Source organism: Gouania willdenowi, chromosome 18 (assembly GCF_900634775.1).
Source record: "Gouania willdenowi chromosome 18, fGouWil2.1, whole genome shotgun sequence".
Taxonomy (NCBI): domain Eukaryota; kingdom Metazoa; phylum Chordata; class Actinopteri; order Blenniiformes; family Gobiesocidae; genus Gouania; species Gouania willdenowi.
In genome coordinates, this window is record NC_041061.1 from 1,259,537 (window position 1) to 1,274,831 (window position 15,295).

Consider the following 15,295-nt stretch of genomic DNA (forward strand, 5'->3'; position numbering starts at 1 on the left):
ACTGATACATTCATGTCACACTGTACAACTTTCAGTGTTTACTTTTCATCAAACATCGACAGTGAGCTTTAAACCATCGTCACATTCATATTGTTTCCTCTTTATGTGCGTGTTTATGTATCAAAAATGTTGGTCATTGATTGGTCAGTAGAACACTGAAAAGGTAAAGGAGCTCCTCCATTGGTCAGGAGTAGCAACACAGCTGCCAACCAATCATTTTGTCAGATAAACACATGAATGGACACAAAGGTATCATCAGCGTAGAGCTTGACTTTCGTCTCCTTCTTTGACAAAATAAGGGTTTTTCTGCCCTTGGAGTTTTTCCTCTGATATTCTAATCTAACCAGACCAAATAATCAACCACCTGATCAGCTATTAGCCCATCAACCACTCAACCAAACCTAAATTAGTTACAGAGCCATTAAAGCAACAACCGACAACGACCTAAAACAGTGTACATCATCACCAGTGAGAGTCAGAGTCAACTTTCCTAAAGTCACTGTGGACTTCTGAAAAACTTCAACTCTAACACTGATTTTATTTCAGAAATAAACAGAAAAATGAATTTTATTTAAAGTTATTTAGTTATTCTCATTTCCTTTATTTTATCGTGTGTCATTTTTTCAAGTCCTTTATTTTATTTCATTTGGCAAACCTTTGACTTAATCACAATATTGTATTTTGACTTCATTTTCAGAATTTTGACCTCAATCTCAACATTATATTTCATTCAACTTTATTCTTGAAATTTTGACTTTGTTTTAGATGTCAAAACTGGCCCTAATCTGATTCCATATTTCTGCACGCCTTTCAAATGTGTTTAAATTATTAAAAAAAAAAACAATTATATTATGATCAGGGCATAAAACAGTTGATTATGAGATACAAAAATATTCTTCATTGAGTAAAAAGTCGTATTCCAAACATCTTAGATTTGAGGGAGAAAAGTGATGAAAACTGAATTCTTGATAAAAACATTTAAAAGTCCAGAAGATGAGAAATAAAAGTCAAAGAAATGAAATGTAAATGTTTTTCTTTTGAAGAAGAAAGACAGAAAAGTCAGATTTACAAGATAAAAAGTGAGATTACAAGACACTAAAGTCAATATATTAAAAATAATCATAAAAAGAAGATAAATAAGTCATAATCATGAGATAAAAATCAAATTACAAGACACTATGGTCATTATGTTGAAAGTACTTAAAAATAATCACAAATAGATTAAAAAGTCATATTTATGAGATAGAAAGTGCGATTACAAGACAGTAAAAATGAGATAGAGAAGTCAAGTCACATTTTGAGAAGCTAAGGTCATTATATCAAGAGTAATTATACAAAATTTTATAAATAAGTCATAATTATGAGATAAAAATGTAGATTACGAGACACTATAAAATAATAAATAAATCATAATTAGGAGATAAAAGTCACATTACCAGACACTAAATGATCATATTTAAAGTATTCATAAAAAATGAGATAAATAAATCATAATTATGAGATTATTAGACACTAATGTTATTACATTGAAAATAATCTTAAAAATGAGATAAATAAGCCATAATTATGAGATAAAAAGTCGCATTACGAGATGCTACAGACATTATATTGAAAATAATCATAAAAAGTAGATAAATAAGTCATAATTATAAAATAAGTGAGATTACAAGACATCATAAAGAAAGTAATCATAAAAAGTAGATAAATAAGTCATAATTATGAGATAAAAGAAAAATGAGACAATGGTTATTATACTGAAAGTAATCAAACAATTAGATAAGTCATAATTATGAGTAGACACTAAAATCATTAAATATCATCCTAAAAATTAGATAAATAAGTGACATTATGAGATGCTAAGGTCATTATATTAAAAGTAATCATAGAAATGTGATATATAACTCATAATTATGAGATAAAAGGTGACATTAGGAGACTCTAAAGTCATTATATTAAAAATAATCATAAAAATTAGATAGATAACCTATACTTATGAGGTAAAAACTTTGATTACGAGACACTTTAAGGTCATTAAAAATAATCACAAAAAAACGAGATAAATAAGTCACATTAACAGATGCTAAGGTGTTGAAAGTAATCATAGAAATGAGATAAGGCATAATTACGAGATAAAAAGTCACATTTCAAGAGGCTAAGGTCACTATATTAAAAGTAATTACAAAAAATCATAATTATGAGATAAAAAATTAGATTATGAGACACTATAAATGAGAGAGAAGTTTAAATTATGTTATAAAAGAAAGATTAAAAGATAATAACGTCATATTAAAGTTATCATAAAATGAGATAAATAACTTATAATTATGAGATAAAAAGTGAGATTACGAGATGCTAAAATGCTATCACATTTTTGAATACTTTCATTTGTGACTTTTTATCATAAAAAGTCACAATTGTGAGATTAAAAAAGTGTGATTATGAGACACTATGGTCATTATATTAAAAATCATAGAAATTAGATAAAGAAGTCATAATTATGAGATAAAAAGGTAACATTTGGAGATGCTAAGGTCATCATTATAATAAAAGTAAAATAAATTAATCATAATCAGGAAATAAAAAGTGAAATTACGAGATACTAATGTCATTATATTGAAAGCAATGATAAAAATGAGACAGAGAGAAGTAGTAATTATGAGATAAAAAGTGACATTACAAGACACTAAAATTGTACCTCATTTTCATGATTAATTTCAATATAATGATAATTATGAATTTTTATCATAAAAAAGTCAATTATGAGATAAAAGGTGAGATTACGAGACACTATAAAATGAGACAGAGAAGTTATAATTATGTTATAAAAGAGAGATTATGAGATAATAACATCATTATATTAAAGTAACCATAAAATGAGATAAATAAGTCATAATTATGAGATAAAAATGTCACATTTGGAGACGCTAAGGTCATCATTATAATAAAAGTAATAAAAAATAAACTAAATAAGTCATAATCAGGAAATAAAAGTGAAATTACGGGATCCTAATGTTATTATATTGAAAGCAATGATAAAAATGAGATAGAGACGCCGTAATTATGAGATAAAAAGCGACATTACAAGACACTATAATTGTATCTCATTTTTATGAATACTTTCAATATAATAACAATGATTACTTTTTATCATAAAAAGTCATAATTATGAGATAAAAAGTGAGATTACGAGACATTATAAAATGAGATGAGATGAGATGTTATAATTATGGTATAAAAGAGAGATTACGGGATAACAACGTCATTATATTAAAGTAACCATAAAATGAGATAAATAAGTCGTAATTATGAGATAAAAAGTCACAAGTTCAATGATCGTAACATGATAAAAAGTGAGCTCCATGTGGTACTACTGATTATGATGATGATGATGAGACTGTTTCCCACGGTGTGTGCGCGTGCACGTGTAAAAGTAGAGCGTACGCACCTGGCGCTCGTGCAGTCCTGGTACAGAGCTTCAAAGTCCTTCCGACTGATGAGTTTACAACGGTTCACCCCGGGCTGGATGGCCCCGAGCCCGCGCAGCACGCGCACCTGCTCCACGGTGCACACCACGGGGCTGATGTCCAGCCTCTTCAGCTTGGTGTAGACGGTGTGCAGCCCCCCCACCAGGTGCTTCAGGAACAGCTCGAACACCTGGGGGAGGCAGATCAGCTCGTGGCCGTCCACGCAGAAGCTCGCCACCTTCACCCCGTGCACGTCCACCAGCGTGCACTCCCCGCACGGGCCGGAGCCCGGGCTGAGGTTCGCGGCCCCGTGTCCGGGCAGGAAGGCTCCCAGCATCGGGGACAGGGACTGGCGCACGGAGGCGGTGTGCGCGGAGCTGCTGCGGAACAGCGCCACCGGGGTCGGAGGAGCCCCGGAGCCCGGGGGCAGCTGCGGAGGAGAGCCGGGGAGCGACATGGACGCGCACACGCACTTTTCCCGCTGTGTCCGTGCGTGTTGTCCGTGTGCGGAGGGTCCGTGCGTTACAGCCACTGAGCGGACTGTGCGTTCAACACACTGAGCACCACAGGTCAGCCTCTGGGAAGCCACGCCCACTCCACGAGGGACTGACTGGCACCGCAGCCAATCAGAAGTGAGGCGTGAGAGAGCAGCGCGTGTCATTGGTGGAGGGGGAGGGGCTTAACCAAACTTTCTCACGGACTACTTTTACATGTTTTACTGTGGGAAATAAAAACTTTGGTTCCAATTATGAGAAATAACAGTCGTAAAAATATAAATGTGAAGAAATAAAAGAGAAAAAAAAGAATAAAAGAAAGAAAGAGAAAAAAGTAAAAGTATAAAATTCCCGAATTAGAGATTTTCTTTTAAAGTCTTGAATTTAATCCTTATTTAATTAACATTCTATTACTCATTTATGTATTTTTTCTTCTTTCTTTCTTTCCCTGTTTAGTGTTTATTATTTTCATTTGTAATATTTATCTGTGACATCAGTAATTTCCCCCTGAGATGAAAAAAGTATTTCTGATTCTGATTATTGAAAATAAACCGAGTAAATAAACACAGGGGTTTTCAACACTGGGGCCAGGGCTCCATTTGGGGTCGTCAGATGCCTTCAAGAAATGAAGAATTATTGTTTTTTTTTTTTTTTTAAAACAATTTCAGCCCATTTTTGCTTTTTTTTTTTTTTTTTTTTAACCATTTTTCTTTAATTACACCAAACTCACCATATTTTAATTTATTTTCATCACTTTTTCTGACCATATTTTTGCTCCTTTAATGTATATTTGCTACATTTCACATCTTCATCGCATTTTAATGCCTTTTCTGCACATTTTTCTTCTTTCCAGACATTTTTTTTAGTGCTTTTAAACCCTTTCCACCACTTTCCCTCCTCATGTCACACATGTTGACCCATTATTGTCACTTTTAACCTATTTTCACCATATTTTATGATTATTTTTGACAATTTAACCACATTCACCATTTGTCAGGCTCATTATTTGCCAGTTTAAACGAATTGTTCCAACATTAACACTTTATTTTCATTTTATTTTATTTGTTTTACCACTTTTTCTCTCTGTTTTTGTCCACTCTAAACTGCAACTTTAAAAACCAATTTTTGTGGTTTTTAAAATCCCATTTCACCACCTTTTCACCATTTTTAATCTCTTTGAACCCATTTTATTTTTGATTAAAACAAGGATTTTCATATTTAAGATGACTATAATAATACTACCAGCGGATATTATTCAGATGAATAAACTGATCATTAGATCCTTAAAAAATTCCATTTACAAATATAAAAGAAAATAAATCATAAATATCAAATACAAAAATGAATACTTTTATAAATGCCAAGATTATGAAATAAAAAGTCAGAAATAGAAGAGTAAGTCATAATTATCAGTTAAACAATTTAAATGAGATTTAAAAAGTCCCATTTACAAGACAAAAAGTGATAAATGTGAGTTTAATAGCAGTGAGTATGGGATAGAAATGATCTAATTATCATTAAAAGAGTTCAACTGTGGAATAGTGAAGAAATAAAAGATACAAAATATCATGAATATCACATTCAAAAGTCATGTTTACAAGATAAATCTTCGTGAGACAATTTTAAAAAGTTCCCCACTTTTAGTGTGTGCGTGCACGTCTCTGTGCACTGAAGCGCGCGTGTATGTTTGTGTGCGCGGCTCACGTGCGAGCTCTGGTGGCGGGAAAAAGAAAACACGACCGTTAGAGTTTATCAGAGAAACTAAAAAAAAAGCTTTAAATAAAGGTTTAATGATGAAATTAAAAAAGGAGGAAGAGGATGAAAAGTCATGAAAGAAAGAAAGAAAGAAAGAAAGAAAGAAAGAAAGAAAGAAAGAAAAGCAGAGGACGATGTGAATATAAAGTGTTTAATGAGATTATTGGTGTGGATTACACACACAGAGCAGATCCTGTAATCCACTGTAATCTCATTACACACACACACACACACACACACACACACACACACACACACACACACACACACACACACACACACACACACACACACTTAAAAACAAAATAAAAAATGCACAAAATGACCTAAAAAAAAAAAAAAACGACGCTCAATTAATGACCTGCACAACAAAATAACTAAAACACTCAAAACTGCAAAAAGACACAAAATGACCTGTAAAAAATTGGCACAATTCATAAGAACACATAAAAATACACCAAACAAGGGAACAATTCTAAAATTAAAAACCATGATCACAGAAACTCAAAACAAGAACAAAAATACTCAATACACAAAACGCCTCCAAAAACTCACAAAACGACATCTTACAAAACTGCAAAAATACACAAAATGACAAAAATTTAAATTTAAAAAAAAACAGCAAGCAACAAATGCCTAAAAAAAAACCAAATAAAAAACACACAAAATGACAATACAAAAAACAAACAAACGAGAACAAAAAAATATATTATGACACAAAATACCTAAAAAAAAAAAAAAACTCATCATGAGAACTGAAATACACAAATCTGCAAAAACACACAATCTATTTTCATCACTTTTTCTTGCCATATTTTTGCTCCTTTTAAAGCATTTTTGCTACAATACTCCCATTTCTGACACTTTTCTGCACATTTTTTTCACTTTCCAGACATGTTCAGCACTTATAAACTCTTTCTACCACTTTTTCACCTAATGTCACACATGTTGACCCATTATTGTCACTTTTAACCTCTTTTCACCGTATTTCATGATTATTTTTTTGCCATTTTAACCACATTCACTATTTGTCATGTCCATTATTTGCCAGTTTAAACTAATCAGAACCAGAAAGGTTTTGATTCTCCAAGTACAGTAAAAAAAAAAAATTGTTCCAATATTCACCCTTTTCAACACTTTTTATGTCCGTTTTTGCCCACTCTAATTCACACATTTTAACCAATTTCTGTGTTTTTTTAAAATCTCATTTCCCCCACCTTTTCCACCATTTGTGGCCACTTCAATATGGGCTAAAACAGTGAGATAGTGATCAGGGACACAGGAGGACAGAGGAGGTTATGATGGTTTAAGTGGAACCATCAGTGGAGGTGAAATGGCCTCAGAGGGATTTTAACGACTGAGGTGAACTCTGGAGTAAGAAACCACAGCTAGAGGAGACCATGATGATGATGATGATGATGATGATGATGATGATGATGATGGAAGTTAAAGGACTCACGTTAAGTCCAAACTAATCAAACATGATCACTGGATTCAACGGGAACATTTTGGAAGAACAAATAAACAAAGACTCTTGACTTCACTTTTTCCACTTTTTATTCTTACTTTAGGTCAAAACATGAATGAGGACAAGCTGTAGGCTGTGACACACACACACACACACACACACACACACACACACACACACACACACACACACACACACACACACACACACACACTTTTATCTAAACCATCACTTGAGGCCGTCAGGGTTTATTCAGGTTTTATTTATACGGGCTTAAAGTCAAACCATCCATCTCACACACAGCAGCCCCTGGCCAGTGTGTGTGTGTGTGTGTGTGTGTGTGTGTGTGTGTGATTATAATCCAGCTCAGCAACACATTTACAAAGTGTCAAACTCCAACTCATCCAATCATCTTTTTTGATTAAAACACCATCAAAGAAAAAACAACGATCTATTAAAAAAAAGTTTTACGTGACACGAACGACCAATAATAGGACGACCAATCAGAGCACGACCAATCAGAGCACGACCAATCAGAGCACGACCAATCAGAGGACGACCAATAAGAGGATGACCAATCAGAGAATGACCAATCAGAGAATGGCCAATCAGAGCACGACCAATCAGAGGATGACCAATCAGAGGATGACCAATCAGAGGATGACCAATCAGAGAATGACCAATCAGAGAATGACCAATCAGAGAATGACCAATCAGAGATTGACCAATCAGAGAATGACCAATCAGAGGATGACCAATCAGAGCACGACAAATCAGAGGACGACCAATAAGAGGATGACCAATCAGAGAATGACCAATCATAGAATGACCAATCAGAGAATGACCAATCAGAGAATGACCAATCAGAGGATGACCAATCAGAGCACGACAAATCAGAGGACGACCAATAAGAGGACGACCAATCAGAGAATGACCAATCATAGAATGACCAATCAGAGAATGACCAATCAGAGATTGACCAATCAGAGGATGACCAATCAGAGAATGACCAATAAGAGGATGACCAATCAGAGGATGACCAATCAGAGGATGACCAATCAGAGGATGACCAATCAGAGATTGACCAGTCAGAGGATGACCAATCAGAGGATGACCAATCAGAGCACGACAAATCAGAGAATGACCAATCAGAGGATGACCAATCAGAGGATGACCAATCAGAGGATGACCAATCAGAGAATGACCAATCAGAGGATGACCAATCAGAGAATGACCAATCAGAGGATGACCAATCAGAGAATGACCAATCAGAGGAGGACCAATCAGAGCACGACAAATCAGAGAATGACCAATCAGAGGATGACCAATCAGAGAATGACCAATCAGAGGATGACCAATCAGAGCGCGACAAATCAGAGGATGACCAATCAGAGAATGACCAATCAGAGGATGACCAATCAGAGCACGACAAATCAGAGGATGACCAATCAGAGGATGACCAGTCAGAGGATGACCAATCAGAGGATGACCAGTCAGAGGATGACCAATCAGAGGATGACCAATCAGAGGATGACCAGTCAGAGGATGACCAATCAGAGGATGACCAGTCAGAGGATGACCAGTCAGAGGATGACCAATCAGAGGATGACCAATCAGAGGATGACCAATCAGAGCACGACAAATCAGAGGATGACCAATCATTTCCATATACATGATTTCCATATACATTTTAAATGAAAAAGTCTAAACCAACAGGAATGTATTCATACACTACTTAAAGAGTGAGGGAGGACAATCAGGGAGTGAGGCACACCTGAATGGAAACAGTAAAGAGACACTTTTTTTATCTTTTATTAATATTTTTGTAAATTTTAATGGTTTATGCCTGTAGTTGTAACTTTTATTGAAGTTTTTCATCTGTAAATGTTATTTTCATGTGTTTTATTTAGGGCTGGGACTTTACTGCATTAATTGCGATGACGCAATTACAGAATAATAACGCACAAAAAGAAAATATTAAGGCAGTTAAAAGCCTTTTTTGCACTCCAAACAGCGCGGAACCTTTTTCATTTCATGAGCTCCCGAAAAAGATACACAAAAGAACTGAAAAACATATCAAACAACAACAAAAATATAAAGAATGACAATTAACTACGTATAAAAGCAGCAAAAATACACAAAATGGCAAATAAAAATAAACAATAGACAACTAAGATAATCTACAAATACACAGAAAATTAGATTAATCAAGATTATTTAATTAAAAAGTTTTTTTTAAAGATGTTGCTTCAGCTTTTAGTATTGATATATATATATATATATATATATATATATATATATATATATATAGATATAGAAATATCAATATATATATATATATATATATATATATATATAGATCTATATATATATAGTGTTGATTCAGTTTGTGCCTCATTTCTTTTCTGTTTGTGGAGATTTGAAACATCAATAATGTCTAAAATGTTTGTTTCTGTATTTAATCATTGACTTTTGTTTCTCTTCTGCATCAGACTTCCTCCCAGAGTTCACCAACTTTAGTGTGGATGGATGAGGATGGACGAGGATGGATGAGGATGGATGAGGATGGACGAGGATGGCTGAAGATGGATGAAGACACAGGAGTTCAGGCTGGTGTTTTCCTTCATGTCGCTCCGTCCTCCTTTAAACTCTCTCTGTTCTTTCTGGATGAGCAGCTTTTATGATGATGATGATGATGATGATGAGGAGGAGGAGGAGGAGGAGGAGGAGGAGGAGGATGAAGGGCAGAGAGGGAAGGAGAGGTGGAGGACGGAGCAGACGGAGAGAGAGAGAGACACGAGTGGACAAGAGGATCCATCATCCACTGTTACATCCAACCCGATGACTGACAGCTCTATGGATGGATGGATGCATGGATGGATGGATAGATGATGGATGCATGGATGGATGGATGGATGGATGGATGGTTGGATAAATGATGGATGCATGGATGGATGAATGGATGAAAGTATGAATGGATGCATGGATAGATGGATACGTAGATGGTCGGATGGATGGATGGATGGATGGACAGATGTATGGATGGATGGTTGGATGACAGTTATTGATGAATGAATTGATGAATAGATGGATTCATAAAAAATGGATGGATGGACAGATGGATGGCGGATGGATGATCAAGTTATTGATAGACATAAAAAGATGGATGGATGAAAGAAAGGATGAATTCATAAAAAATGGATGGATTAGAGATGGATGAGGGATGAAGCGATAAATGGAAAGATGGATGGATGAATTCATTCATCTGAACACATTGTGTCCAGTCGGCTGTTCAGCTGTTGGCATGCCCCGCCCCTCTCGCCACTGTATACAGTGATGCGTTCACATGCAGAGTGACGAGAACAGAGAACTTTAGCACTTTTAAGTCACACATGATGCTCTGCAAACTAGTTTTATTGTGTATTTTATTGTTTATTGAACCTGCACATTGATAATGATGTTTCTACCCCAGCAGTGGACTTTTTTTTATTTTTATCTATGACAGAATCTTTTAACTTCATTCAACATGTCTCAGGCCCCACCCACTTGAAAGGTCATACTTGAGACCTGATCTTTTCACTTGGTCTGAAGGTGGAGTGTTGAGGACGTTCACCTAAGGTGTGTGCTTAGGTGTCGAACTCCAGTCCTCGAGGGCCGGATTCCTCAGACTTTTAGATGTGTCCCTGCTCCAACACACCTGAATCAAATGAATGGCTCATCATCATGGAGACACATTGGTCTCCACCAGGAGTGTTTGAGTAGGAACACATCTAAAAGTCTCAGGAATCTGGCCCTCGAGGACTGGAGTTTGACACCCCTGACCAAAGGGATCATAGTGGTGTGTTCTTTGACATGGGGGTCCATCCTGAGCCCCTCCCTCTACCTGTTAAAGTAGAGAGGAGGATCATTACAGAGACAACAGCAGATAGTTTCTGTGACAGTTTTGACTCCTCTGAAATCGATGAATTCCTGCATTGTTTTAATAGGCACTGTGCTGCTATGGGCAACCGTGGCTCAGGTGGTAGAGGGTCATCTTCTGATCGAGAGGTTGGGGGTTCGATCCCAGTACCTGACTATATGTCGAAGTGTCCTTGGGCAAGACACTGAACCCTAAGTTGCTCCCAGTGGTCGACTAGCGCCTTGCATGGCAGTCCTGTCCCACTGGTGTGTGAATGTGAGAGTGATTGGGTGAATGAGCTGATATGTAAAGCGCTTTGAGACTGTTTCAGTGGTGATAAAGCTCTATATAAAATCAAGTCCATTTACCATTTACCATATCCTTTGAAATCTAGTACTGCATCCTGTTTTGTCCTTGGATCAACGACAAGATTGTGAACCTACGGGGGACCTACGGGGATCAGTGCCGGTGGCACTCCTCCAGGCTCGAGGTCCATAAACTCCATCTAAGGGAACTTGTTGCCTCCTTAAATAATCTACTAGAGGAGTCTAGATCAAGTTACTTTCACCAGCCTCAAATAAGAAAAATCCTAAAGTGCTCTTTGACACAATTAGTTCTATTGTCTCACCTGCTGTTACCGCTGTCTCTGCACAGTACACAAGCCTGTATTAACCCTCCTCCTCATAGTTGGTCATCCTTTAAGTCAGTCTCCCAAGTGCATGAAAGCATCATCCTGTCGTCTAGATGTCATCCCAGCTAGACATTTTATTAATGTTTTGGAATCAATCGGCCCATTCACTAAAACATTTCTCTTTCAGCTGGTGTGTTCCTGTGTTCTCTTAAACATGCTGTTGTGGAACCTCAGTTGAAAAAACCTAGCTTGGACCCAACAGAACTTCAGAACTTTAGGCCAATTCCAAAGATCCCGTTCCTGGGTAAAGTTCTAGAAAAGTTAGCCTGTAATCAGCTTACATCATTTTTGGAGGCTAACAACATTTTCAACACTTTCCAGTCTGGTTTCAGAAAATTCCATTCCACTGAAACAGCACTGCTGAAGGTGTCCAGTGACATCATGATGGCTGCCGACTCTGGTAAATGTTCTGTTTTAGTCCTGTTAGACCTGTTGTCTGTGTTCGACACGGTCGATCACGGAATCTTGTATGTGGTCGGCATGTCAGGTCCCGTGTTAGAGTGGTTCAGATCTTACCTGACTGGTAGAACGTTCTCTGTGTCCTCTAACAATATGATGTCGGAAACTGCAGACTTAAAGTGGGGTGTACCCCAGAGTTCGGTCCTTGGGCCGCTTTTGTTCTTGATTTATTTAACCCCTCTAGGCGAGCTGATCCAGCAGTTCAGTGAGGTCTCCTATCACTTGTATGCTGATGACCTTCAGCTGTACTGCTCTTTTAAGTCATCTGAACCTCAGAGACTGGCTTCTCTCACAAACTGCCTGGCTAAAATAAAGCAATGGCTAAGTGAAAATAGCCTCCAGTTGAACTCCTGTAAAACCAGTCGTTGACAGTACTGTGCCTCTTATTAAGCAGCACCTTGGTGCCCTAAGTAGCTCTGTAAAAGGTAGTCTGAGGAACCTTGGAGTATCTTTTGATGAAGGGATGTCCCTCGAACAGCATTCTAAACAGCTTTTTAGGAACTGTTTTTTTCCATTTGAGAAACATTTGTAAGCTGAGACACATGGTCTCTCGTTATGAGTTTAAGATGATTGTGCATGCGTTTGTTTCCTCACGATTAGACTACTGTAACAGCCTGTTTACATGCCTTAGTTAAAAAGACTTGGCTCGCCCACAAGTAGTCCAAAACTCTGCTGGGCGGCTCCTGACCCCCACCCACAGGAGAGCCCATATTACTCCTATTTTAAAATCTCTACATTGGCTCGCTGTCATATACAGGATTCACTTTAAAATCCTGATATTGATGTTCAGGGCTCTTCATGGTCAGGTGCCTGGATACATTAAGGGCCTATGTTTCTAACAGGAGTTTAAGGTCCTCTTCTCAGAACCTGTTGATGGTCCCACGCACTCGCTTTAAAACCTGAGGAGATTGATCGTTTAAGGCGGTAGCTCCTCCCCTCTGGAATAAACTTCCACACGCTCAGCGCACGCTAGACTCTGTGGATGGTTTTAAAAATCAACTAAAGACATACTTTTTTAGGGAGGCTGTCCAGTGTAGACTTTGTATGTACCCTTTTATTTATTGCATTCTACTGACATTGCTCTGTACTGACATGTGTACTCTGTTATTGTTATTGTTTTTTAACTGTAAAATGTGAAGCACTTTGTGACCCTGGTCTGTGAAAAATGTTATATAAATACATTTTACTTACTTACTTAATGAATAAAAAGATTGACAGATGCATAAAACAATGAAAGGATGGATGAAAGGATGGATGATGGACGGATGAAGAGATGAATAGATGGACGGATGGATGGGAGGATGGATGAATGGATGTATTTAAGGGATGAATGGGATAAATGGATGATGGTCATTGATGGATGAATGGATAGATGGAAGGATGGATGGATGGATGGATGGATGAAAGGATAGACAGATGGATGGATGGATGAACGAATGAATGGATTGACGGATTGGATGAATGGATTAATAAAAAAGATGTACAAAACAATTAATGGATGGATGAAGAGATGGATGATGGGTGGATTCATTAAAAAAAATGGATGGGTGGAATATAGATAGAGGCAAGGATGGATGAACTAATGGATGGATGGAAAATGGATAAAAAGATGGATGACCATATTTCATAATTATTTTTTGCCAATTTAACCACATTCACCATTTGTCATGCCCATTATTTGCCAGTTTAAACTAATTGTTCCAATATTGACATTTTAAACCCTTTTTAACACTTTTTGTTCATTCTAATTTTCAACTTTTAACCTATTCCTGTGGTTTTTAAAATACCATTTCACCACCTTTTTCACCATTTTTGGTCACTTTTAATCAATTTTATTTCTGAATAAAACAATGATTTACATATTTTAGATGACTTTATACTATGGCACAAATAATAACAAACTCCCTGGATAACAGTGGATGTTATTCAGATAAATAGCACCTTTATTTTGGAGGTCGATGGCTGAAAAGGTTGAGAACCAGTTCTCTAACAACTACTGACAGACTCACTTTGAAACCAGCAAAACAAACACAGCGACCACATGGTCAGAGGGTTGTTGGTTCCATTTCCAACTGGAGGAACCTTGATCTCCTTCTAAAGGAAAATAGCAACAAAGCACCAACTTCATCCAGCCTCCGAGGACTGAAATGAACTGAACCGAGGGGTGAAGATGAAAGAAAAAACCTTCAAATAAAAAGTTTCAGTGCCAGATTTTATACAAATTTAAATAATTAATTAATTAATGAAAAACACACAAATGAAATCAAGAAAACGAGGAATAGCTTCCATGGATAAAAAGAGAAGAGGGTTGGTTATCGTAGGCCGCGATAATCCATCATATCACACACACACACACACACACACACACACACACACACACACACACACACACACACACACACACACAGGCCAAATCATTAGTCGAAGGTTAATTAGTGATATAATTAATAACCCGGCAGACTTGCGTGAGCGTGTGTGTTTAGGCGTGTGTGTGTGTGTGTAACGAAGGGTCGGGAGTTAAATCATATTAATTTCAACATTGATTAAGCAATAAAAAAGACTTTTAAGTAGCGGGGGTGCGTATCACTTCACCGCACACGCATCGCGCTTTACATCTAGCAATTAATTAAAGCCTGTGTGTGTGTGTGTGTGTGTGTGTGTGTGTGTGTGTGTGTGTGTGTGTGTGTGTGTGTGTGTGTGTGTGTGAAAGGCTTAATGGATCAACACTAGATAAGCATGGTTGTGGTGTTTGATCGCAGGAACATGGATCAGATCCAGAGGAGGAGGGAAAAGCGCGGGATGGCGAGAAGACGTGGAGAACTTCAGATAACGTGGTAGAGCAGCTGTGTGATTGGATAAGCTCAGCTCAACTCTTTGAAATCTGAATCTCCTCAGATTGGAGGTGTCGGCCTAACTTTCCCCACGTGCAGATAAACCCCAAAAACTTTTAATTTCCCAGCTATAGCGACTGATCTGCTTTGAAGGAGTACCAGGAGAAAGCGGTGGAATGGTTCCACGTTTTTCTCTCGAGGTTCCTTTGGAAAGCGCCGCAGAGACGGAACACGA

At 37.2% G+C, this 15,295-nt stretch overlaps 1 protein-coding gene across 3 annotated transcripts in view; it reads right to left on the bottom strand.

Moving 5' to 3' along the window:
• The window catches only part of LOC114480704 (dachshund homolog 2-like), an 85,114-nt gene extending 81,098 nt beyond the window's left edge, over window positions 1-4,016 (bottom strand). For all 3 annotated transcript variants that reach the window (XM_028475091.1, XM_028475090.1, XM_028475089.1), the window contains exon 1: window positions 3,446-4,016. In XM_028475091.1, coding sequence (XP_028330892.1) covers window positions 3,446-3,921 — 476 coding nt within the window. In that variant the 5' untranslated portion in view covers window positions 3,922-4,016. The remainder of the gene's footprint in view (window positions 1-3,445) is intronic.
• Between the last annotated feature and the right edge of the window lie 11,279 nt (window positions 4,017-15,295).